General features: G+C 34.2%; 1 protein-coding gene across 1 annotated transcript in view; it reads right to left on the reverse strand.

Moving 5' to 3' along the window:
• PCDH15 (protocadherin related 15) overlaps positions 1-27,046 on the reverse strand; it is a 1,335,438-nt gene that overhangs the window by 159,775 nt on the left and 1,148,617 nt on the right. The window contains exons 22-23 of the mRNA XM_032491427.1: positions 25,436-25,529; positions 20,299-20,427 (exon numbers count right to left, since the gene is read on the reverse strand). Of these exons, the coding sequence (XP_032347318.1) occupies positions 20,299-20,427; positions 25,436-25,529 (223 nt within the window). The remainder of the gene's footprint in view (positions 1-20,298; positions 20,428-25,435; positions 25,530-27,046) is intronic.

The following is a 27,046-nucleotide window of genomic DNA, read 5'->3' on the forward strand; positions in this document are numbered from 1 at the left end:
AACATCTGAGTAAGCGAAAAGCCTTGTCCCTATGCTCCTAAAGCTCACTATGCATTCCTTTATCAGACACCTTCCTACTTTTTTCATAGCCCCCATGAAATGAAGAGATTCTTAAGGCAGGCTGCCTTGTTCATACCTGAACCATGCCTGTTCTTTGTGCTGACAGGGAGTAGATACTCCATAAAGATTTTCTGCAAAAATTTCATCTGAAGATATTTACATATGTAGTTACATATCATTCTTACCCCAAACACCCACTCACAGGAAGAAATTTAAAATGTCATTTAGTATTTACAGTCTTTTATGAAAAGCTGATATTGTTTTCCTTTTATTACATGCGATGTAACACGTTACCCTTTTTCGATGAAAAGTAAGTGAGTGATCATATCAGTAATTGTTTATTCCTGAATTTTATCCTTATGTTACTGTTTTACTGCTTTCCTTTATTTCATTTTAAGTCAGCTAGAATCCTACAAGAAAATTTGTTTCTAGTTTAGTTGGAAAGTAAACACTGTATGTGTATCTTCTTTTTTTGTGGAATTAAATACAGCAGTTTTATTTTTCAACATTCTATTCCAGGGTTGCTTAAGCTTTTTTCATTATAATCCCCCCGCCTCAAAAGGCTTTTCAGATATTTTTTCTTCCTAAATGCATCTGTATGAAATTTTATTACCACAGATTTATTTTTATTTATTTTAGTATATCTATGTTTATCTGTGTTTCATACATATAAAAAGAGTATTTTTTTGACTCTCAAAAACTGATTTTTTTTCCATTTTGGGGGGAATATGTCTCTGTTACAAATGATACTCTAGTGAAAAGAAAGTTTTCTGTAACTTCCCATCATTTTAAATAAACAATTTTACTGTAAACCTTTTTTGTCAACACTCATTACAATGGCATCACTTTCTAAAATATGTGCCCCAACTCTTATATGTACTGTAACACTTTTAGGGCATCTCTGGAGTTGCCGTCAATAGTCATCAGCTTTTAAGTATGAAGTAAGACAAAAAATACCATCAGCATAGAGTGCATTTTATGTAATAAACTGCTTGGCTCAGGCATTTCTTCTATATTTGTGCTTTCCTTGTCTGCCAAGTTCTGGTACCAAGTATTGTGGGAGGTTTGTGCTGTTATTTTAAATAGTGCCCTCTATGTTTATTAATGATGTAATATTTTGCTTATCAGATGTCTTTATGATCCTCTCTGCTAACCCAAAGTTTAAACTTTATTTTTATCAGTATTCTTTTGTATTAAATATAAACATGCCCATATACTTCCCTAAAGTAAAAGCCAACAATAATCTATGCCTTAAGTATTGTCCTTCTATCACAGAAATTTTGCTGTTGTAGCTCTCACAAATAATTTGCTTGTATCAGTGGCAGAAGAAAATCATAACTGGAAAACAGGGAAAAAAGTGTGACAGCCAGGTTGGATTCTCTGTGAAATTCTCCATAGTTGCATTTTCTGGAGAATAGTCAAATAGATTGTCAGATGCATATCTAAGACAAAAGAAATAAAAATGCCTTTGGCCAATAAGATACTCATGTAATGAGAGAAAAATATCTCCTAACACCCAAATACTACAAATAATGCCTTTTGCTTGATATAAGCACACATTTTTTTCTCCAAATGACAACCATAAAATTAAAAGGACTTTCTCCATTTTATACTTATTGTCACAATCTTAACTGTAGTCACTTACCCTGATAAAGTCACTGGGTCAGAGCAGGATACAGATTCTGAACTTTTGGTTTTATTTTATCATCCACCATCCCTTGAAGTAAGCATAAAATTTAGCAATTTTTAGTTATGCCCCATTTCCCCAATCTGGGAGGTCAACAAATTGGTTGATTTGGAAATCTATGTTTTATATTCCTTCCTGTGCCAACAATGCACTGAAGTAACAGAAGATTAAATGTTCTACTATTTGGCTAACATTCTCATTTAAATTAGGGGAGTAAAATTAATTGGAAGGAATAACTAATCTTTCCCCATTTGCTCCCTAGGTCTGCATTCATGTACAGGGGAAAAAAGCTAAGGTGTACAAAATGTAGAGCTGCTTTTTGAATCAGAAATTTTGGATTTAAATTCTGCTTGTTCTTTTCCTTTCCAGCTGCTTTCCTTCCAATATACCTTCAGAGCACATCCCTATGTGTCACTGATTGTGTAAGCAGTTGGCAGCGATTTTAGAATGATTACCATGTGGCAAGCATCCTGCAAGGTGTTTTTTGTTTGTTTCCTTAAATTCTAGTGTAAAATGGTACTGCTGCTCACCTTAATATTAGAAATATACATAGAATTTTTAAAGCTATAGATTTATAAAAGACTCAGATATTTCATCCACTTTAAGTTTTTTTCTAGTTAAATGAGAAAAAACAAGTCCAATTGGAGGTAAAAAAAAAAAAAACAGTGGGGGAAAACTTCTTTTGGACATATGTTCTTTTATTGTTAGCACATTCTCAATGATGAGAAGATGATCTTATGAACTGGTCAAGCAGAAATGTTCCCTCAGCACAATGGTATTTGTTCTATGGAGTTCTGTTGATGGTTAGAAACAGCCTAGTTAATATAATTAAGTGAATAAAAGAAGTGAAGCCTAACATAAAAAGATAGATAAAATCAGAGGTTCAAGTGAAGTGTATTATTCTGAGAAACTGAAACTCTATAATCTGTCTACCAAGACACTTTGCAGATAATAAAGAAGAAAGTTATTGACTTACTTCAAACTTAAAGTCTAAAGACTCTAAATGGAGACTGAAGCTACCATCCAACATGACAAGTGTGAACCACTTTGATTTGGTTTGCTCAGAGGAAGCATTATTCTTGCAGCTTTCATAAAGACTGATTGCTTTTGACAGAAATCTGTCTGTGCAGACTTGGATGAGTATGATACTGAGGAGTCATAAAACCATTAGAGAAGACTATAGGCTCAGAGGAGCACCTCATAAAAATGTTGAGATAGAAAGAATAAGACAGTGAAAAAGAGACTGTATTTTCTGTATATCCACATTGTGAATTATGACACCCACAAGGAATATTTCCAGTCCTGGGTTTCAGAATCCCAATGAACTAAACCTTCTGAGATAGCATAAACTAAATAGTGAGGAAACAAGCCAAAGAAATATTGCCTGTTTTTATTTATTTATTTTCTAGGCTGAATCTAGATTTTTTTTTTTTTAATGAGCCTCCCTTCTTTCATTCTTGTATGACTTGAGGGAAAACACTGTTCTATGTAAGGGTGTTTGCCAGCTGGGTCCCCTGTGAAGCAAAGAAGACAGGAATTTGCTGCAAGTGTACCTTTGGGACCAATGCATGCTGAAAGCAGAAGGAAAAAGCAGGATTGTATTAAGAGAGAAACCCAACTACACAGGGCCAACAAGTCTTGGCCAACTCTGGAAGGAGATCCGGAATTAAGTTGCATGTTAGAATTATTCCCAATTGGGCCAAAATGATCAGGCCTTTGCTCTTGGGCATCAGTCAGAATGTGGGCTACACTGAGAAAGGTGTGACAATTCTCTCTCTGCAATAGAAGTAATCCTGCTGCCAGAGGCTGGCAGCTGAAAGATATCTGCCTACATCACTCCCAGAAGCCAGAATATCCTTCCTTGAAGGGGGATCTAGGTAGTGCATTTCAGTCTCCATCACAAACCCATATATGTATTGTCTTTTAATTAGACTATAAACTTCTTGTGCAACAGAATATAATAAATCACACACACACGTATATGTACACACATCCATGCATGCATACTTAGAATCATTATAATGTCAATTACTCATTGTTTTCAAATGAAGTAATCAGATACAGAGCTACAGAATAGCCTCAAATTTTCAAAAACCTATGGTTTTATTATTCTGACACAAACTAACAATGCTCTATTTCTACCCTTGTACTCAGAGATGTGGTTCATATTTTCTTTTCGAATTTAATTCTTATTTAACAGCAGAAATCAGATATGGTGAGCTTTACATCTTTTCTTTTAGTTCTCACAAACACCCAGTAAGACAATTATTTTATCCACATTTTACTGATGAGAATGTTGCAGAGAAGCTAAAAAAACCTGTTCAGGTTCTTACAGCTAGCAAATAAGAGATCCTGGATTTGAATTTAGGACATTAATACGTCATTTACTTGTGATCTCTGTTCAGGGAAGGAGGCTGTTGTAATTGGTGCAGCATTATAAATTATTCTAGCTGCATGATGGATAGGATCCCAGGGATAAACAGTAAGATGACCTGGAAACATTTCAGAATTCACTATGGAATAGTTATTTTAATTAGGAAAATTAAGGGCCGTATCACAGAAATCCATACCTTGAGGATTATGTTTATGTAATAGCTCAGAATTTACATTTATGCAGTGAGAAAAATAAAACCCTAGGTTACAAAAAAACCTGCCAGTTGTTCCCCTTACATTATTCTTTGCTGGGCTGCAAGCTAGTCTGCAGTGATATCAAGAAGGGAAAAATACTTCAGTGATGTCCATGGAAGTCAACGCATGAAATCCTGGCAAACAGAGTATTCAATGTATGAAGAACTATGAATTTCACTGACTATTTTGAGACATGCAGGTGTTCACTTCAAAATAAATCTACAAACCATTCAACATCTATTCCTGCCTTGTCAATTCTCCTGCTGCTGAAATTGAGGAGAACCTCCACCAGTGGATTCAACTCCCTCCTATGTTCCCAGGGGCTATGCTCTTGGGACAATGTTGCCTCTCTTTTCAGCATCTTCCACATGCCTCTTTACTGAACCTATTTCCATCAGCCTTCAAACCTGCTGAAGATGCTTTATAAGTATTCATTAAAAAAATGGATAAATGCAAGATAAAATGGATCATAACCATCCAACTAAAGTAGAAAATATATCAATGCAATGTATATCAAGTGGAAAAACATATGGACAAAATGCGACCATTTCCTCCTTTTTGAGTGAAAGAGAGTGTAACTCTTCAAGGAGGTGCAGAGGGAGTTATTGTTTACAATCAGAGACACTTGTGAATGTTGTCTTTGTGTTGGTTGAGGAACAGTATTCTTGCAGCCTCTAAAATTTTATCTGTGCATGGTGCAGTTAAAAGAATACTAAACTTTTGGTCCAAAAATATCTATTTTTGTATTCTCAGTTCTTTTATTCATTAGCTGTGTTAGTGCTCACTCATTTACTTCTACCTGAGATGCCACACCAGTGAAGTGAGAAAATAATTTAGGCTTTAAAGCGCCCCATAAACACTTCTCTGCTATAAATCGTTGTTGGCAATTACACTGCAAAATTTGAAAAGGCAACCCTTAACTGAATTGATGGGGACTGAAAGTTGTCACATCATTCTTTGTTCTTAATATCAGAACTATTGCTTTAATCATTCATTTAACCAGCATGTATTAAAATATGTAATATTTGCCAGGTGCTATGCTTGGTGCCAGATACACAAAAGCATAAGATATGTTCCCTAATGCCAGCTAGTTAATTGCTCTTAAAGATGTCACAATTACTTATTTAAAAAATAAAACTGAAAAAGAAAGAATTGTGTCAAGTCTTTGTGGAGTCAGTTAGGAAATGTGTTCTGTGAATACAGTTGGATGTGGAGTGCAGATGATCATGAAGTGCTACATACCAATTAGACGTAATTATGTATATGTGTGTATATATACTTAGAAACTGATACTTGTTTAGTACTTTCTAGTTTGAAAACTGCTTTTATGTACATTAGCTCTTTTAATCTTCACATCAAAACTGAAAGGAAGTTATTGTGATCACCTTCATTTTACTGATGAGAAAACTGATGTTACATGAACTTAAATAGATTAACTAATTTGTACAGCTAGTAAGTAGCAGAACTAAAATTCCAACCCAGATTCGCTACTATGAAACTTGCTTTTACTACTACATCAACTTTCCTTCCCCTCACCTTCTCTCTTGCTCTCTGTTCATTATACTAATACATGCAAATCTACATGATAATTAATATACTAAGAAATGTACAATACCATAACTATACATGGCATGGTCTTACTTTTCATACCAATTTCCTTGGATTACCTAAAATTAACTTCATTAAAAAGTGATATGAACATGAAAACAATTATAAACTTTGCTCAATAAAGATAATGAACACTAGAGTCAAATATAAAGTAAACTTAATCTTCATCTGTCCCCCAAAGAATACTGTTGCATCTAAAATAAACCAAGATAATCTCACCTTCCTGGTCATCATTGAGTTTATGTAAATAGATGCTTTATAAAGAGCATGGCCTGTCAAGGTGTACTGCAGGGTTCAGAGAGACGATGGAAAACCATGACTGTTAGCCTAACAGTGACATTTCAAATCTGGATCTTGAATTCTATGTATCATTGTTAATGATCCATATACAGCATGTAGGTTTCTCCAGTTATAATGGGACACTTCATAAAAGCTGACTGTGCCAATATATGAAGATTTGGATGCAGTTACTAGCTCTAAACTTAAGCAATGTTCTATTGTTGCAGGTTAACTTTTAACTAAGCCTTTTGGGATTTCAGACAAATTGAAACAGGCAAGAAATCTATTTAAAGAAGACTTGAAGCAGAGGTATACACTTAGTAATGAACTATGCTTCAGTATATATAAAGGAGAAATAAACACTAAAAGGATAAAGACACAGGAAATCCTTTTTTCCTTTCAAGAGAGTGTATTACAAACAAGCAATATTTCCTCTTGGCGCACTCTTCTAAAACATGTTTGGGTAGACACAGAACTAATGTTATTCTTATCAAATAAAACCAAATGAACAAAGATAAATAAAAACATATATTCATATAATTTAAATGTTGAGAGTGAAATTAAATCAGTTTCCACTTTTCTCTGATCCCATGCATAGCACTTTGTACATGCCAGTCTCAGCACTTTTAACATTGTATTGTGTATAGTTATTAGCGTTTATACCTCTGCCATCTAATATGAATTCTAAAAGAGCAGAGAATGTGCTTTGTTTACATTAATGCTTTAGTGTAGAATTGAGTTTCCATCTCAGTAAATATTAACTGAATTTTTTGAATGGTATTATTTCTTCCCACTCCTATATTAGAAAAAATATATAAATGCAAAAAAACACGAAATACTTATTTATAAACTTCATTTGACTTAATCACATATGCTTTCATGCATTCATTTATTCACATGTATTTACTGTTGAATTTCTGCTGAACAGCATTTTAGGGGCTGTGACTCTAAGAATTAGAGTAAGAGCAAAGTGCTCTTTGACCTAATGTCACTTCAACTACAGTGAAAAAAGCAGATATTGAACAATAATTGCCCTTAAAAAATCACTAGAGTAATAGTCTCCAATAATAAAATAAAAACAGATCGCACAATTACAGCATCTAGTAGAGTTTCTAACCTGCCTTCTGGGAAATTACATTCTAATGGAGAAGATAAAGGTAGAAAAAAAGTTACACAAATAAACAATTTCAAATTTTAATGAGTATTGTGATAAAGGTATGGTGAGGCCTGAGAGCATATAAATAGAGGCACTTAATCCAATTTTGCGGGGCCAAGAGAGCATATGGCATTCCACTCACATGCACCACTCCAGAGCTGTAGCTTTAGTAAGGTCAGGGATCCTCATGATGACTTCCACATCACTGCACACTAAGTATAAGCCACGACAAAATAATTGTGTTTTCCCTCCTTAGGAAAAATGGCAACAGATAAAGTACATCTTGATGTCAGTAAAAGTCTTGAGGTTTTTTTTTTTCATTACATTCTAGTTGTTGAAATGGAAAAACAGTGTTTCCTAAGTGATGACATAATAATTTGGATTTAGAGCTGAATGAGGCATCATCTCCAAGCTGAATGTCAAACTGGGCAAGACTCTGATGGCAACCTGTAAGCTTCTGTTAAGTAGTTAGTAATCGTTTCAACTTTGTCAGCCATTTTTAGGAAGGTGTAAAGGACGTGATTTTGAAATGTAAGTAGGAAGCTTAGCAAAACAGTTCATAGCATAGGTGGCTGAATCAAAACTAAATTACATCTCAAGGTAGGTGTCAAAATGCAAGCGTATAAAATGTTACTGCTGCTGCCGGCACTACTATTACTATCACGCTAGCTGTTCGAGTTCTTAAGTATGCTCGGGCAATTGTGCGTCCTCTTCCTCCAGCCTTAGGGGGTTTTATAAACGAGACCTACTCCCTCCAGTTTTTAGACTAGGAAACTGCATTGCTAAGTAGTAAAGCTATAATTTAAACCTGAGACTGTCTAATCAAGGCCAGCACTCTTATCCAGAATCTTAGGCTACTTCCAGTTACGGTAATTACAAGTTCCTTAGGATTTCACAGCTTGAGGCAACTAATTCTGCCACTTGCCAGTTACACGGTCTTGGCAAAGTAATTCACTTCTTACAGTTTGCAGGTGAAGAGAAAACATTAGTACCTACCATATTAGATTCTGAGAATACTGAATGAGCTAATACACAAACAAGCACTTGGAACTGTACCTGGCATGTAGCAAACAATTAATATATGTTAGTTAATAATGCTAATATAATTTTTAAAAAATTATAATAAATGTATTCCTACATTGCTAACCACAGCTAAATGTTCACAGATCTGTGTGGAATTGAGATAATCTCTCAAAAATTTATTTATCACTCACTCATTGTCACTGTTTAAATTTCAATAAATTTTCACAAGGTCCCAGATATCTTCTCTTATTTCAAAAGCTGATAGTAAACCAAATATTGGAAGAAAATAAAATAGTGAAAGATATGTGATGCTATTGGTCTAAAATATTTTCTCTAAATATATTTATTTATAGCATTTCTTTAAAATAAAAATTGAAAGGACCAAGTGGTCCACATTAAGTCTGTGGAAGATTTTACACTCTTGTGAATTATTCTTGAGTGCGTGGGATTTGTGATTTCTAACTGAGTGACAATCAGAAAAATCAGAAAAGGCAAACCTGCTTAGAAATGTCAAACAAATGTATGTAACTGCTAAAATTTTGTTGAGCTCTGTTAATTCATTAGGTTCTTGTGTGAATGATGTTATTTCAATGCACTAATATTGATTTTTAGTCTCTTCAGGACCAAGACTACCTACAATTTTTAGTGAGATTATAAATTGAATATAAAATTTTCTAGGTATGAATATTTCTACCTGAAATACATATCTCATTATGTAGAAGAAGGTATGGTCAATAATCCGGGTTTCAGGGTAAAAGTGGAGGTGAGTATTCTTACCTCTTTTGGAATTTAAAAAAATTCCCCATTTGAAAAGACAAAGTAGAACCTGTTCATTGGGATCTTCTTATCTTTTTATTATTTCTGTTTAACCTTTCTTTCTCTACCTCTACCCTCCCAAGTCTTTACCTTTGTGCTGCCTCCGTCTCTCCTATCAGCCTAAAACTTACCACTCCCCTTTAATCAGAAATTTTGGTACCACATTGTTGATGAAGAACTCAATATAATGAAAGTGAAGTAATTCATAGCTAATCAATTTTGTAGTAATTTTATTTTACTGCTCTATGTTTAATTTTTATCTATAATGAAATGGTAAGACATAACCAGTTTTGATAAATATCTCAAAATGTGTTTTTAGTAATCCCATGATTCTGCTGGTTTCCCTTAACTTCACTATTTTTTCCCGTTTATTATGTTTCTTTTACATCCCAAGGAATATTGACTATATAACTAAATGGTAAGAGAAGTCAAAGACAGAGAAATAGATAATCTTCTGATGTATAGTTTTAGCTATAAAAATAATGGCCAGGTGGTAAACAAACACAGCAAATTCTTGGCTTCCAGAGAGAAAGGCTAAATTCAGCTCCAATGGAATATAAATTTGATGCTTGTTGGGAGACACAATATGGGATTAAAAGAAAAAAAAAGATATCCTGGCGTTGACTAGTTGGCTATTTTGAATTTCCTATGACATTTAAATTATTGTGGAATGAACCTAATAAGCTCAATAAAGTTGACATCTCATGCCTTTTTAAACTATTTTATCATAAAGAATCAATTTTTCCTTTTCACGCATCTTATATTAGGTTTCAAAAGTGAGTTACACACTGATGGGCTAATCCTTTCACTAAATGTATATCAAATAATCACATTATATACCAAATATCTCAGTTTTATTTGTAATTCATACCTCAGTAAAACTAAAAAAAAAAAATGAGTCACACATAGAATACTTCACCCTGCTTTATAGTAACTATCGTCTTAAATGATGTGACCAGTTTGTTCATTTATATATGTTCAGCATTTTAAAAAATAAACATTATTATTGTTCAATTATTTTCTTCAAATTCTGTCAAGTATTCCAATACTAATGATTTTTATTTTTTCATTCTCCTACCAACCTATATCACACACAGCCCTCCCTATGTCCATTTTTCCTGACTGTTCTCCATGTCTTTTCTTACATATTCTTCCCTTAAGGGAGTAAAAGAAATAACTTTTAACTATACAACAGCTTAATGATTATTTTTTGGTCTAGACTCATATAAACATTTATGCCTTCTGTTCCTCATTTTTAACCTAGGGAATAGCAAATCAATGTATTTTCCTCTAGGGAAAAAAAAATATTTCCTTCCTAAGAGGCATTCTTGTAGAAGTTATAAAAGATGATTTAATAAAATTGTCCATATATCATTTTTAAACTGTGGAATGTAATTTTAAACTCCTTCTTTAATTATGCAAGAGAAAAAATATACTTTAAAGTATACTGTTAGAAAATATTCACAAAAAGTCTGTTACTTTAAAATGTTTTGTTTGCCGTTTTCACTACTCTCACCATCTATTTGCACTGTGTACCACAACTGAGCAAAGACTTAAAACATGAATGTGGATGAACAAATGAATATTCATTAGTACATTTTTTCCTCAGAGTATAGCCGAGGAAGTCACACCAATAACATTACTGCACTTTACAGATAAGGTAAGAGGATATCAGAAAAATTATGTGACTTGCCTATTTCACGTATTTAATTGCCCAAAGCAATTAAAGATACAATGAAATGCCTACCATAATCACAATGGCATTTTTTTTTTTTTTACAGAAATAGAAAACCAATCCTAAAATTTGTATGGAACTCCAAAAGACCTCGAATAGCCAAAGTAATCTTGACAGAAAAAAAAAAAAAAACAACAAATTTGGAGGGATTGCACTTTCTGATTTCAAAATAAGATTACAAAGCTACAGTAATTAAAACAGTATGGTATTGATATAAAAAGAAACAAATACACCAGTGTACCAGAATAGGGAGCCCATAAATAAACCTGCACCTATATAGTTAAGAGACCTTTGATAAGGGAGCCAAGACTACACCACGGGGAAAGGATAATGTCTTCAACAAATGGTGTGGGAAAACTGGATATCCACATGCAAAAGAATAAAACTGGACACATCTTACACAAAGATCAACTCAAAATGGATTAAAGACTTACAAAGAGGACCTGAAACTATAACACTCCTAGAAGGAAATATAGGGAAAATAAATGCGTAAGTATTTGCATGGAATAAAGTGAAGTGGATTTGTATATCATACAGAAAAATAAATTTCAGACGATAGACTTGATATAAATAAAACAATAAAGTATCTTAAAATAACAGAGAATGCCTTCATGATCTGACGATAGCAAGCAGCAATTGAAAAATGATGGATAAAGTTGGCAATCTTAAAATTAAAAACTCTATGTACAAAAAGACACCCCTAAGGAAGTGAAATGAAAGCCCCAGCATTGCAAAGGATGTCTGAAATACATATAACAAGGAGGGAGCCATGTCTTGAATATATAAAGACCTTCCACAGAAAAAGAACACTCAAGAAGAAAAATCAATGGCAACCCAACAGAAAAAAGGCTAAGAAACATCAATAAGCACTTTGAGTAAAAAAATGAAATAGCAAATAATATATGAAAAGATGCTCATTCTTGTCAGGAAAATGCTGCACTTGATCTTAGCCAAAAGGTCAAGAAGCAATCCTTAGGGAAATGCTGATCAAGACCACAATGTGAAACCACTAAAACTATATCAGATTGATCCAAATTAGAAAGATTGACACACCAAGAATACCTACAGGGACCATGACTAACTGAGCATTCTTGACACAGTCACTTTGGGGAAAGTGCTCACATTTTCAATAAAGTTAACTATACTTATACTCATAGAGAAACTCAGGCACGCATGCACCAGGAGAAATTATATTAAAAAATATTCACAGCAGGATTGATTATAATAGCCTCCAACTGGAAACCACTCAAATATTCGTCAATAGTGGAATTCGAAAATGAATTGGGGCACAGACACACACAGCAAATAAAATACATGAGTAAACAGGCAGAAATGTGGGTAAAAAAAGATAAAAATGAACAAAAGAAGGCAGATACTAAAGCAAACATACACTACAATGTTGTTTATATACACAAAACATAGACAAAAGTAAACTATATTAGTTATGGATGCTTATTTGGTTGGTAACTAGACAATAGAAAGCAAGAAAATATCACAGTGGTTAACGGTAGGTGGAGGAAGCCATGCAGGGGGCTTTCCTGGTGATGCATTATATACTCAGATTATACTTACATTTATGTTTACCTTGTAATAATTTATTACATCGTGCATTCATGTTTAATTACCTTCTCTATATTACACCTTTTTTTCTTAAAGTTTGAAGGACAAGATTCGGTCTCAATAAAAGGCTGCAGAAACAGTTGGAATCCTTCCTATAAAACCCAAAATTGATCATCAGTCTCCTCAGATAGGCAGTAAAGTCAGTGGCAGTAATTGTGGTGAGCTATAACTTTTGTGGAAAAGGATAACTGAATGTAACTAAAGTGAATAGGCCATGAATTCTCATCAGTCTATAAAACAGAACTGCAATTTGTATAAAGTTGGACCTCCTAAATAAGTAAGGTAGCATTGAAAGGTGCAGCTAGATGAATGGAGCAGGGGTTTGTGAGGCAAACATAGCTGGTATTTCTTCTTAGACAAATATTACATAATTTAAATGGAGTATATATTTCACATGGGTGAGTGGGAAACACAATTCCAAATATGTGACCAGACAGGCTGGTTTTGCATCTCTTACAGTTTTCCTCCCTGTGATCTTCTTAAACCTGGAAATATCCTTCATTTTTATTTCCTGGTCTTACAAGTGGTAAATATTTTGTCTTGTAGTAAATATAAATTTCAATTGCTCTTTACATGAACACTGCTTTTTAAATTAACTCTATGTATACTAGTCTACACGCTGAAATTCTACGAGTGGACAGATTTCCAGTATCAAAAAGTCTTCTCTGCTTATCAAGACAACTTATTTACTTGTATGTGTGTGAGGTAAGCCAAATACTTTCAGATGCTTCTCTTTCTACAATGTTTATGAATCTTCAGTGGAAAAATATACTTTCACATAATTTTAATCATTAGGTCTAGTTTAATTCAGCATTTTCTAAGAGCCAAATACTGAACTGGGTAGTGAATTTTCTAAAATCAATATGGCATAATCTCTGCTTTCAAGAAACTTGAATAAATTGATACTTTCAAAATACTTCGGTAAGTACTATCAAAATAGTTGTGCACGGTTTAATGTGGGCCATTATAGGACATTTGGTACACAGAAAAGTTCAGAAAAGGCTTTTCTGGAAGAGACTATGTTTGACTAGAATTTTCAAGGATGAGCTATCTAAATAAGGGATGGAGAAAGAAGACATGAGGGCAGGAGGCATGAGCACAAGGCAAACCGACCTGGGAGAGTTCTGAGAGCATACCTCAGTAATCACAAGCAAGCTGGAATCACTGCAGGTAAAGCAGTGGGGGTGCATCGAGTAAGAACACTTCTTACTAATGAGCTACGCTTGTTAGAGACACCATTCCAGTAGTTACACTGAAGAGAATTATAAGGTTTGTTAAAATTAGTGTCAGGATAACACATTAAGAGATTGTAACAGTAGGTCAGGTGACAAATAAAGAGAGCCTGACTATGGTTGTTTTAGAGAAAGGAGAAAATTTGAGAACAATTCAAAACATATAAAATGATCAAAATTGATGATTGACTGCAAATGGACGGACAGTGAGGGAGAAAAAGAAGACTGAGATGGCTCCACAATTTCACTTGGGAATAATTAACTGAGTTACAGAATTCAGGAGATGAAGCCCTTTATGGGGAAGATGAAAAAAAAAGGGTTCAATCTTAAACATGCTGCATTTGAAGTGCCTATTGGATATTCAAGTGGGTGTGTTTTACAGATAATTATTTATTTGAGGCTAGAGGTTAAAGGAGCAGAGGTGGCTAAAGTTATAGCTGTGGGAGACATCAGCACCCAAATGTAATTAAAATTGTGGGTTTTAACATCAGTGGAATTTCCCAAAGGAATGTGTAGAGTCAAAACAACTGAGAGGACAATTCCAAAATCCAGTTTGTTTTGTAGGCGATGGATATGGTGATGGTAATACAAGCATACACGTCTATGTCCAAACTCACCAAATTACGTGCATTAATTGTGTCCCTTTTTGCATACCAGTTATACCTCAATAAAGCTAGGGGAAAAAAAAGGAATAACACAGTGTTTTTAAAAAAAGGTTTTAGGAAGAAACAGATAAAGAGAAGGCGAAAAGAATCAGACATGCTTTAAACATGAAAACCAGAAGCAAACAGGTAGTCGAGTCTCAGAAGGACAGAGAGAGATCCTTTTCAAATGCAGCAGTGAAGTTGTTCAGATAAAGACGACATTTAGCAATAAAGAGGTCGTTGGTGACCACGGGGTTGAGAGTGGTTATTATTCATGATACAACTGTGACTATCTATACACACACGGGCATGCACACGGACACGTATCTACTATAATAGCCGACAGTAAGAAGAAAAACTGCTGAAAGGGTAGGTCCCAAGGAAAAATACATGCATGAAATTTTCTAATCCATTTATGAACTGCTCACTGAATATCTGAAAGATTACCAAGCTTTAAAAATATTCACAAGCAATTGATAAATCTCCATTATAATTATTTTTAGGTAGCAGCATTAAAATAAACATCATCAGGTTTCTAAATTGTGTGGGCTTCTTTTCCTTACTTGACTGAATACAGTGTTGGCATTGTATAGTTTGACTTGACAAGAGAACCCATAAAAATCCCCACTTGTGGCCCACTTAAAAAAGAAGTATTGTAGTTTTAGGCACTGTTGAATGTCACACTGAGCTACAAAAAAACAAATAAAACAGCAGAAAGCTCCCCACCTTCATTTCATTTTTAGAACCCCACACTGGGAGAGAACAAGTGCATTAATCAGAGACAGACCACTGAGGTTCAGATTTATTTTGTTTATATTAAATTGCATAGTGGAAGGAGTTATCAATTTCTTTTTTTAATGACACCATTACTACCCTTCTAAATACTGCTGTTTACTAATGATTCTTAAACTGATTTAAGGGTTTAAAACTGAATCGCTACCCCTTCCTCCCGGCTGAGATTTAGCATGCAGATCTCACAATAGGAATACATTTGTGTTTCAGGTTAAATAAATTCAGCCTCTTTTGTTTTAGAACTGGAGGAACATTTTGTTGAGTCAGAGCTCTATTTGTGTTACTTAGAGCTAAAGAAGTCAGTTCAGCATAAGAATTTCTACACGGCATTAACTGGAAGTTTGCTGAGAAGAGGCTCACTCTATATTGTATTCAATGCTGAGAACTTTTAAAAATCTTAACAGGTAATGTTGTTCCCAAGTATGCCTTCTCTGTTGCATCTGTGCAGTCATGCCCAGGACTACTCCGAAAAACAGAGATGCAGAACTGAAAAAGAATTCTGGCCCCTAAGAAACTCCTCAGTGAGATGCTAGACACCTTTGATACAAGACCCAAGGTTTCCAAAACTCTGCTGCTCTCCCCTCCACCTCCACTTATCTGAAATACGCACACAGAGGGAGGTGTTGGAGCGTCTCCTGCAACAAGTACACTAAACTAAAAACACCCTCTCATTCGCCTTTATCAGCTACATTCTGTTAGGCAAGTGCAAAGTAGTTCCCTCTGTGACCCTGCATCTAAGACAGTGTTGATTGAAATAGATCTTCCTTTATCTTCTCACTCTCCAACCCAGACTCAAGATTGAATCCATCAGACATTGTTTGAGAAAACAAATGAAAATGACACACACCGTGTTGAACTAGGCATCATGATTCCCCACTTCTGAAGACCTAGCATTCATAATGGGACCAAACTCATCTGCTTGACTCTTACACATTAGGATGACTTATTTCCAGCAGGTCCTTCAATTTTAAGAATAAACAGGATCTGGGAGATACTCCAAGCAGTTTACCAAACTTGTTAAAGATTACATAATCCCAATAATATACCCAATATTACCCTCAACTATTTACCTTATCTAACAATAATAAGTGAATAATATATAAGTAAATAATTAGTAATAATAAGTAAATATATATGTAAATACATACATGTTTTGAAAATTTCTTCTCCATTGCATAATCTCTCTCTTTCTCTTTTTTGCATTTTCTGCTGGGTATCTGTACAACTAAGGATTTGGGATCAACTGAGAATTCTGTGGTAGTTGGTATGAGGTCTTTTATATCTGAGACTCACTCTGAAGATGAACTATCGGCATGCTTGTGGTCCAGAGTCAGAATATGCACACAGACCTTCTAGATTCTAACTTCTGTGAGATACTGTGAAGGGTACTAAACCAAACTTTACACTGACAAGTAAAGTCGTTTCATCAGTGGCTATTTCGTTAGGTCTTCTGGGCCTTCTCTATCTGAACTCAACATGTTTGAACCAATTTTCTAGAACCTTTCTACACAAATCTTCCCTTATTGTCAAGCTATTGACTTGTTCTCAAACTGTCTCTTGAGCTCAATTCTGTCTTGTATCACATCTGCCTGGTATCTTTACTTCCTTTGTTTTTTCAGCTAGAATCTTACCAACTTGTTAAGTTACCGCAGATGATACATTTTCCCCCATGAATCCTGACATAGCTACCTTGGTGTCCTGTGATGTTTTTCATTTCTTTCAGTAAATTTGATACAGAGTCTATTCTTACTTGTTTGCTCGGTTTTATTCTGTATACATCTTTTCCCCAACGACGCTGCTACTGCACATGCTTTGAGATTATGGGGAAGATTCTCAGATTGAAGTGTGTTATAATATATCTGTGTATAGTAAGGTTTACGTTAAAAAGTAAGTGTATTTTTAATATGCCTATAAAAAGTTTTTGCTCTATATAATCCATAAATACTGCTTTAGAAGTATTATCAATTTAATAAAGTTTGCTACTACAAAACTGCCTTAGTAAATAAAAGTAAGTAAAAAGTTCCTTCAGCATTTGAACTCAAATATTGGATTATTCATACTAAAATATCACTAGAACAAAAACTCGAAGTGGGTAACTCAAATTGAATACAATTACTAACCACACATATTTTGGGTTTTGGTGTATTTTGGGTTTTGGTGTGTCAATAGTTTTTGGTGACAAAATTAAATTTTAAAAGTGGAGCATGAGTCATTCAATGAAAATACTGTCTTATATAATTATCATTAGGCAGCAACAGGAGACCATTGTGATGCATCAGAATTCCATTCCATGAACATTATGACTTCTCTGGAACTGTGCAGAATCAGTTGGATGCACCTGCTTTGGCTATTTTCCATTTCCTTTGTACTTTCAAACTCATTTTAGTTTTTATGAAAACATGTTATTGCCTAAAGACTGGTATGATTACTGCCTTATCAAATTATGAGGCTAAGGTCTATATTTCAATGTTTAATGCTGAAAAATTAGACTGTTTCTCATCAAATTTAAGAACTAGGAGGCAAGAAATAAAACTTAATGCTGTAATTCTTACAAAGACAGAAAACAAGTAGGAAAAGTGGCAAAACTAAATTAAGAAAAAGGAAAAAAATTAAAAATTATTCAGCGTGTTAATGGCTACTTATTTACTAGTTATATATTCCACACAAGCTTTATCTCTCCAATGCTAAGTACATTAAGAGGAATGGGAAAGATAATTTTCCTAAGTGATTTCAATACCTATTTATTTTATCTGAATAGTTGATAGATATGATTAAATTATTTTTTTCAGCTTTCACCAATGTGGCTTCCTAGAGTGACAATTATCATTATAATTAAACTATTATATTAGTTCAAGCTTCAGTGACTGGGTTATTATGGTTGTCTTTTAATTCAGCTTTCTGAATTTATAATCTCTCATTACAATCTATTCAGGAGTAATTTTTTAAAATAAAAGCTGATGATGCCACACCACAGACCCTCTAGAGGTCCCCTAGCACCTTCTACAACATGGCATAGAGAAATGTTTATATGTCACATCTTATTTACTGGAATTATGACATGTCACATGCTCTCATTTCTTTATGGTTTTATTCGTGTAATTATCTTTCCATAGCTTTTAACTCCTCTTAATTTCTTTCTCATTGATATTCATAGTCAACTTCCCCAGAATTGCTCCTTTTCTCTGCTTTCTGCACATACGTGTTCCTCTGATAGATTTAATCACCTTTTTGCTTGGTGTAACAGAAGCTGTCAGTGCCCCATGCATTTCCATCAGAGCATGTATACTCTCTGGCCAACTTACACCTGCTAAGATTCACGGTCTCACTGAATGCCCTTATATCAGAATTGCAGAGAGCTGGCTGCTTGCTTGTGCTGGAGGCAGGAAATGTTGAAAATGTGACCTCCTCCACAGCATCACTGACCAAAAACTCTCAGTTTTTATTCTGTGAATTTACCATTTCCATCACTTGTCAGAATCAATAACTCTGGGGAATGTGTTTTGTGTCATTCCCCAGAATTTGCCCTTGGGATTAAGCTCCAGTTTTCTTAACAACAGCTGGTTAATAACAATTCCTTTATTGGCTACCTTCTCTCCTCTGCATCACTTCCTCACTTCACAATTAGTATTACTTGAGTATCTCAAAAAATAAAAAAAGGAAAAAAAAAAAACCTATTTATCCTGAATTTGTCTCCAGGTTTCCTCTGGTAGAATCAGAGTAAAACTTTTGACACCAGAGGTATCGTGTGGGGTCTGGAGGTGAATGGTTGTCTGGCCACATGGCATTGAGACCACCTGGCATACTGTGACAACATGATTATAAGACTCTTCCTCATAGTGAACTGGGGTGGCATAAAAATGTCTCACCAATTTCTCCAGGATTTGAGAAGAAGTGACAATGATAATAAGAATGACTATGGAGTTGGTAGTTGCAAGTATTGTCAGTGCTCTAAGGAAAAAAAACTGACTGGCTCAAACTAGCCAATCGGTATCTCAGAGCATACCGTGAAATCCAGAAGGTTCTACAACAGCATTTAAAGAAATCTTGTCTTTTAAAGCCAGAGAGAAGACTGAACTGAAAAACAGATCTTTGGTTTGACTGTAATAATAACTGAACTGTACAGAAGATTTACTTCAAAGCATCAGCAAAGCTCTTATTTAAAACTCAAGATCTTAACAGGGAAGAAGTAGGATCCTGCAACCTGGATGTGGGATAGCTGGGCAACTCATCTCTTGTTGGAGGAGGAGTCTCTCCTGGCCTGGAAACCCCAGACAAGCCTTATCTGAGGTAAATACTTCAAAATATGTGTATATTCCTCAAAATCTGCCTTTGTCTCATGGTTTCTAGACCACTCACTGTGTTCAAGACCAGACATAGCCCAATTGAGAACGTACTGTCTCTAATTTTATAAAATGGGATTATTCATCAATAAAACTACAGAAACTGGCTAATATGTCCAGTTAGAAATTAGGAGAACATGTCTAGAAATGGGTATTAAGTGTGCTCAATAAGGGATATGTCTGAAAGATAAGGCATATAGTAGATGCTAAAGATGTGTTTACATAATCAAACAAATGTACATCTAAACATTTCCATTTTGGTATGTCCAAATTTATACTTAATGGTATAGCCAGTTACACTCTTCTCTAAAAATACTTTATTATAATTCTAGAAAATAAGAAATACATATTGAGTAAGAATATTCTCCAATGAATCAGTGTTTAAATGACACAATGGTCATAAAACGTAAATCAGCAAGCTTAATAAGTTAAATCCAAGCAGACACAATATGATGTATAAAAACATCTTGAGGGGTATCCAGCACAGTGATCAAGAATGAATGCACTTTATTACCGCCTTGCCTTACACCCAACTGATCTTGCTGATTGCTTTCAAATAATTCTGATGATCCATCATTGAACACATGGCATTAGCTGAATCTCTTTTCAAATTAATACGAAAGAAAATTATTCACTTTAAAAGAATACATTTAAGATACACACAAATATTCCACTTACCCTTACTTGACCCACAAAGGCATTGGCTTCTTCTTCTACCACTGATAGATTTCTGGGCAGATAAGGATCAAACACTGGAGCATTGTCATTGACGTCTGTCACCACCACGTTTACTGTGGCGGTTGAGGTCTTAAAGAAAACCAAAACGATTAAATGTGAGAGGAGTTATTTTTATTTTGATGTCAGTTAATTGTCATCCTGGCATTTGTCTATCTAAAAGGCATCTCATTATTACTCCTATTTCTTAGCTTTCCCAAAAAAAGAACCCCAAAAAAGAGAAAAAAGAAGAGAGGAAACTTGCAATTTTCAAACACCTCAAAAAACAGTTGGAAAAAACAAATAATGATATTAAAGGGCAAATATCTTCTTGAAAATGTCAAGTATTTCCTGGAGGCTTACTTTTAGAAAGTGCTTTTACCTTTATCTTGTTCACATTTTACGGGTGGCAAGCTTTTGTTTATATACATGTGCACTACTTTTTCTCTGAAATGTAACATTTCTGTAGTTTTTACCACCTACATTTTGTACTGTTTAAAAAGATAACTAGTGCATTATAAAATAGCATGGTATGCCCCATGGGTATTTTCAGGTAAGCAAATGTTATCAGAAAATACTACATTAGTAATTTCCTAGGTTCATATCTAAACCAGGAGTTTGAGGATACTACTAATAATCACTAATCAAATGACTACCTCATGGTTATACAGCCTAAGAAAATGGTAAGCAAAGAACCCTACCAGCAGTATGTGCTAGCTGGTTAAAAGGTAAAATCCCTGGTCGGTTACAAAAAGAGAATATCATGTAAGTCAATGACTTTCGCACAATCCAGGAGCATCTTCATACATCACTCAAGCTGGAAACTGCTCTCTCGAATCAAAGCCTGAGTATAGCACATGCCCCCACCCAGCGCTGTCCCAGTGTGGGGCAGATCGCAGAAGGCTGAGACCAAACTTTGAGAAAGAAAGAACTGTAGGCTGGAAAATAAAAAATCCATTATGCTATGATACGAAATTTCAATAATATGTAAATAAAAAGTAGAAGGAAAAAGCAGGGAAACTGTCACTGTCATAAGAGAATAACTTTCATTTTAAAAACCACAGAAACAATTTGTCCTAAACTATAAGAAATGTGGGGTGAATGGCTAAAAAGATGAACATAAAGAGGTGACTTAGAAGAAATGAATCTGAAGAAATGTTGCCATAGTCGTGGGGACGAGGGGTCAAAAGCTGAATTTCCTAGCTACCTCGGAGGAGAGGTTCTGGTAAATACCCCATCCTTTCTGTTGGGATCACTGGAGTTCTATACTCTATGAGTAATGCTGCATGAAGTCTAGACCAGGCCTTACTCAGATTAAACTCAGTATTCAAACTCTGTTTGGATTAAGATAATCTGCCCTTATTTTAACAGAAGTTTGAGTAAATCCTCTTTTGAGCAATATAATTTTAACCCAAGCCTTGTAATTCTTAACATAGAATGTCCAGCAGTCATTAAAAAATGACCATGTGTAGCAGGGGATTCTTGGTATTGCTAATGGCTCATTCCCTTGTGTACTCACTATATCAGTGGGCTTATTTTGTGAAAATTTATTCAGGTATTTAGTATGATTTGTACATATTTCTGTATTTAAAAGTCCAATAAAAATTTTATTTAAAGAAATGTCAAAGATGAGCAGAGCAGTGTTGAATAGTCAAAGCAGAGAAACAGCCTAAATGCCCACCAATAGTAGATGGTTGTATAATAGATAGTGTATCATACACAAATGGAATAATGTATAATACTAAGAATGTACAAATTACTGTTACGTATAATCGCATAAATGAATTTCATGAATGTAACGTTGAATGTAAGAAGTCAGACATAACACGGTACATACCATATGATTCCAAGTACAGACGTTTCAAAGATTGGTGCAAATTCTCCACTGTGATAGAAGTCAGGATAGGGACCACTTTTGTGAAGAAGGTGGAATAGGGACTGGCATGATCACAAGGCTGGGCTACTGGGGTGCTAATTAGTTTCTGTTTCTTGTTCTGAATAGTGATTATAAAAGTGTGTTCCCTGTGTGAAAATTCATTACGTTGCACCGTTGTGGTCTGTGTATCCTTCTGTGTGCACATCTCCATGAAATCATTTAAAGGATGTGTGCACACCAACATATGCTTGTGAGTAGATGTATGTGGATATGCATAAATTCAAATCTGATTAGATGAAACACAGATCATGTTATTTTCCCCTTTTAACTTCTATATATTTTCCAAATTTTCTCTAAGAGGGCTACATTGCTTTTATAACAAAAATCAGTTTAACAAATGTTACTTCTTTAAAAGTTGTGTTAGAGTTAAAACCAGTAAAAAGAAGTGCCTTTTATAGTAGCAGTAGTTCCCAATTTGCCTGAGGGTAAACGAGACATTAAAATGGACAGCCTGGAGCCAAAATCTAAGAGTAGCCACACTCGGGTTTGCTGACCTTCCTTCTAAGTGCTTACATAAAGGGTCAGCCTACCTGTATTTCCCTGTCAATCTACTGTACTGGTTTCCATCCCATTCTTTAAAGTTCTCATTCTTGACACCATGGAGTGGGATGATTTCAGACTATTCTGAGTCCTCAATCAAAGGCTGTGGTCTGTGCTAATAGAATCTGAAATTTATGGATCATGTAGATGTATTTCTCCATATCTTAGTGAATTTTATATGAAATAAAGACTATCCATGTCTCTGGCAGAAATGTAAGATAATAAACACACACAGAATAATTGCCAGCTTATATTTCTTGGAAAGTGGTCTGAAGACCATGTGCATCAGAACCACTTGATTAATTGTTAAAAAACGTAGATTTCTGGGCTACATATTAGAACTATTGACTCTATTCTGCAATATTCAAATTATATCTTTGCAACTTTTTCATATAAATTGATAGTAATCTTTTTGACTTAAGAAAAGTCCATCTACCTGGGGTCTGTGCTCATTAAATATCTTTCTTGAAACTCATGATTATTAAGGTTAAAAGGTTAATTTTACTATAATTCTACAAAGGACATAAGTTTAAATGTTTAGATAAGAAAAGTGTTATCAAAATGTGAGACTTACTATTTTTAATCACTTTTTTCTTCAAGAACTCACCATATGTGCTCATCATTAAGTCTATCTCTAAAATTACATAAATGATGAAATTAACTGAAGAAGCTTTTTGTTTAAAATCTAAATGTTTATTTTTCTATTGATTATCAAAACATACTTTTGAAAATAAAGCAAATTACTTAAGAGGATCAGAATTTTAAAGCTGAATGAGTCTTTAATGGTTATAAGAATGAAAAAAGGAGAGCTAGAAATGCTAAGTGACCTGGTCAAGGAGAATCAAAATTAACAATTAAATAACTGGAGGAAAAATGCTCTAGACAGAACTAAATCACTAATTTAATCCCAGAATTTATTTTCACTTTTTGATGTGGGCAAAGCTGTAATTAGGTTGAGACTATGATAGCTATGACAGATAGCTTAATATACTATTTATTTTCCACCTTTATTCTTGTCTAAGAAATCTTACTTTTAAGGCCAAAGGTAAAAGTTTCTAGCTAATATTACTTCCATTAATGTCTGAATTATAATGTGACGTATCTCAAAACTATGCATTATGCTTTTTCCCCTATCCTAATGGTAGACCTGAAACCTCCTTATTACTTTTACTTCACTGTAATTATACTTCTTACTCTATGCTGAATAATTTCTCTTCTTCCTTAGAATTTCCCCCCTCAGTTATTTCGTAGCCAAGTTACCCATTAAACTTTCATCATAAGTCAAGTTCTCAATTATTTTCTTCGTAAGACTCTCACTGACTTCTTTACCTATATCTTAAACAGGCATACTATATAAATTAAAGGGATTGCATATGTAAAAATTATCTTAGATTTTATTTTTATTCACTTGTCTAATATCTAAGTGCCTTCTATTTGCCCTACTATTTACTAAATCTCTTCTGTATATTTTATTTCCACATATAGCTGTTTATCTAATATTTGAAAAATGGCAAATAGCTTATTTTGGGCAGATTATAATTACTAAATTGAACTACCCCTATCTATTTTTCTAATTTTTAATTAAGAAGATAAAACTGTCTAGACTAAATTTTAAATGTTTCTATCACGGTAAACTTTCTACAGCAGTCCTCAAAATAAGTGTGAGGAGAGCATTATGATCAGTCTATTTTATAGATAAAAAAATCATTCCAAATAAACTGGAGATACGTTGTTATCTGAATTGGGTGAGTCTTGACTAGACACTTATACTGAATTTGAAATTATTTCCAGAGAACAGTGCTGAGTTCACCCATAAGCACTGAACTAAAGACAAGAGCTACTTTGTGGGATAGAAATGGTAAAACAAAAATAAAAACAAAAACAAAACAGTCTAATAAAGCATTGCTGACAACTGAAATGTTACGGTGCTCAAAAATCAGAATGGTGGTAGTTGTGGATAGGATAGATTGAAGAATACAATCAAATGATTTTAAAACACTCCTGAACGACTAAACAATTTATTTACTTTTAACACTGATTTTTAGTCACAGAGGAAATAAAATTATCTCTTCTAGAATTATGGGCCCTTTTAAACTACTTCAGTCATCAAGGATTAGTCCAGATTCTAAGTGCTGCTTACAAATACACTATAGGGTCAATCAACTTGGTTTCCTAAGTGCTTCAAGAAACCTATGCACAAATTCCCCTCTGCCCATAGCATGCCCTCTCCCCCCAAAAAGTGACATTATAGGAAATAGATCCAACATAATAAAACCACCAGACCTGCCAGTGCTGTGCTGGTGATGAACAAAATGAAACACTTCTTAGACTAAGTTAGAGTTCATTTCCTCCATAAATTGAATAAGAATGTTCACCCCAAGTATGTATTCTGTCAAGTCAAAAGATGCAACTCCATAACAGATTCAGAGTGCAGGTTTCATGGATTAAAAGAGGCCACTGGAGAAAAGAGCACTTCAAATAATTTAAAGTAGTTGCTCCAGGTGAAAACGAAATTAATTCATGAATTCATGATTGTCATAAATCGCTTTAGAGCATACAACTCCAAGCCTCTCTCGATGTCTTCAGTACTCTTTTTAAAACCCTTTCCCCAAGGAGAGTACTCACCCCATCAGGCCTGCCATCAGAAGCAGTGACGATCAGAATGTAGCGGTCAGTGCTCTCCCTGTCCAGTGCTTTCCCTAAGGTTAGAATCCCAGTACTAGTGACAGAGAAAATAAACAAACAAATGAGGTACAAAAAGATATTACGTCACAGGGAGACTTCCTACGGTTGTGAACTACTTCTATAGGATTTCTCCCCCTTCGGCAAACATAGCTTGAGTATTTAAGATGAATGATTCTAGGATTCATGTTGCAAATTGAAAAAAGCTTTTAAGGCTGCTCAGCTTCTTCACAATAATGAAAAATGGCCAAACTGAATGAGATAACGGAGTTGATTCTCTAGCCTCCCCCTACAAAAGACTCCACAAAACTATGCTTACTTCATTCCAGGAAGAGAGGTATCTATCTTGTTTGTGACTATTTCAAAGGGAAAAAAGTCCATTAATCTTTAGCAGGTTCACAATTCTTTGGATAATGAAGTGGCTTCTTTAATCTCTATCATTCTAATTCATTGTCACATATGTGTCCACTATGGAAACGCAAACATCTAAATTTCATCTTTGATATACCTTAGAGATTAAAATTTATTTTCCCTTCTTTCCAAATTTCAAAATAACAGAGGCTCATTGGAGACAATTAGAAAATACACAGTGGAATAGTAAAACTTTTCTAGATATTATGGTTATTTTTATAATATTTCTTTTTATTCTCTACTATAACCATATTTAAATATATTATATTGCTTTCAAAAGAGCAATCAGGCTGCATATTTTACATTCTTTTTAATTTTATAAGCATTCATTCTCTCATTTTATAATTCATAAAAACAAACTCTTTTGTTGATACACTAACAATTTTACCATTTTGTTATCCTTTTAAATTTTAGATGTTTCTTAATTTAAGTATTATGTATAATGGGAGATGAAGAGCCTTTGGGAAAATTCTCGTACTTAGAATATTTTTAATACTAATTCTTAATGTTTTCCCTGTTTAGAATAAATGCTTTTAAATATTTAAGATGCTATTCTCCAATGTGAATTGTTTCATAACAGTTTGGTCACTTATAATGTTCTCTAAAACAAGTTCTACATTTATGTCTTAGATATTACAGTCTGACATTGTACATGACATTTTAACTAAGGTCTAAAAGGCATCTACTGTGAGGGAGAGGTTACATTAATTTAATAAAACATTAAAATATTTATCAAGTATAAAAACATAATTTGTTTCTGATTGACAAAAGGTTTTCATTTTAATGCAAGTGCTTTTATTGTTATAGCAGAATTTAAGCAATTCACGCCACATATGGTAGTTGGGTACAGAGAGTCAACACCAATTAATCAAAATCAGAGTCTCAGTTACTCTATTTGCTGTGTTTTATTGTTGTTGATATGGACCTAAAAAAAAGTTCTAAACGTATGGTATGACTATGAAGAACTAACTTTGCCTTTTATACATTTTAAATTGTTTTGCCCAAATAACTGAAAACTAATTCCCAGGGTAGTTCACAGCAATCAGGTTTGGATCAAATTCCCATACCACAGATGGTTCAAATAATCCCATTCTAAAATGACATTCAAAGGGAAAAGTAAGACATTTATTGCTTCTGAGACTT

The sequence above is a fragment of the Camelus ferus genome, chromosome 11 (assembly GCF_009834535.1).
Source record: "Camelus ferus isolate YT-003-E chromosome 11, BCGSAC_Cfer_1.0, whole genome shotgun sequence".
In the NCBI taxonomy this organism is placed as follows: Eukaryota; Metazoa; Chordata; class Mammalia; order Artiodactyla; family Camelidae; genus Camelus; species Camelus ferus.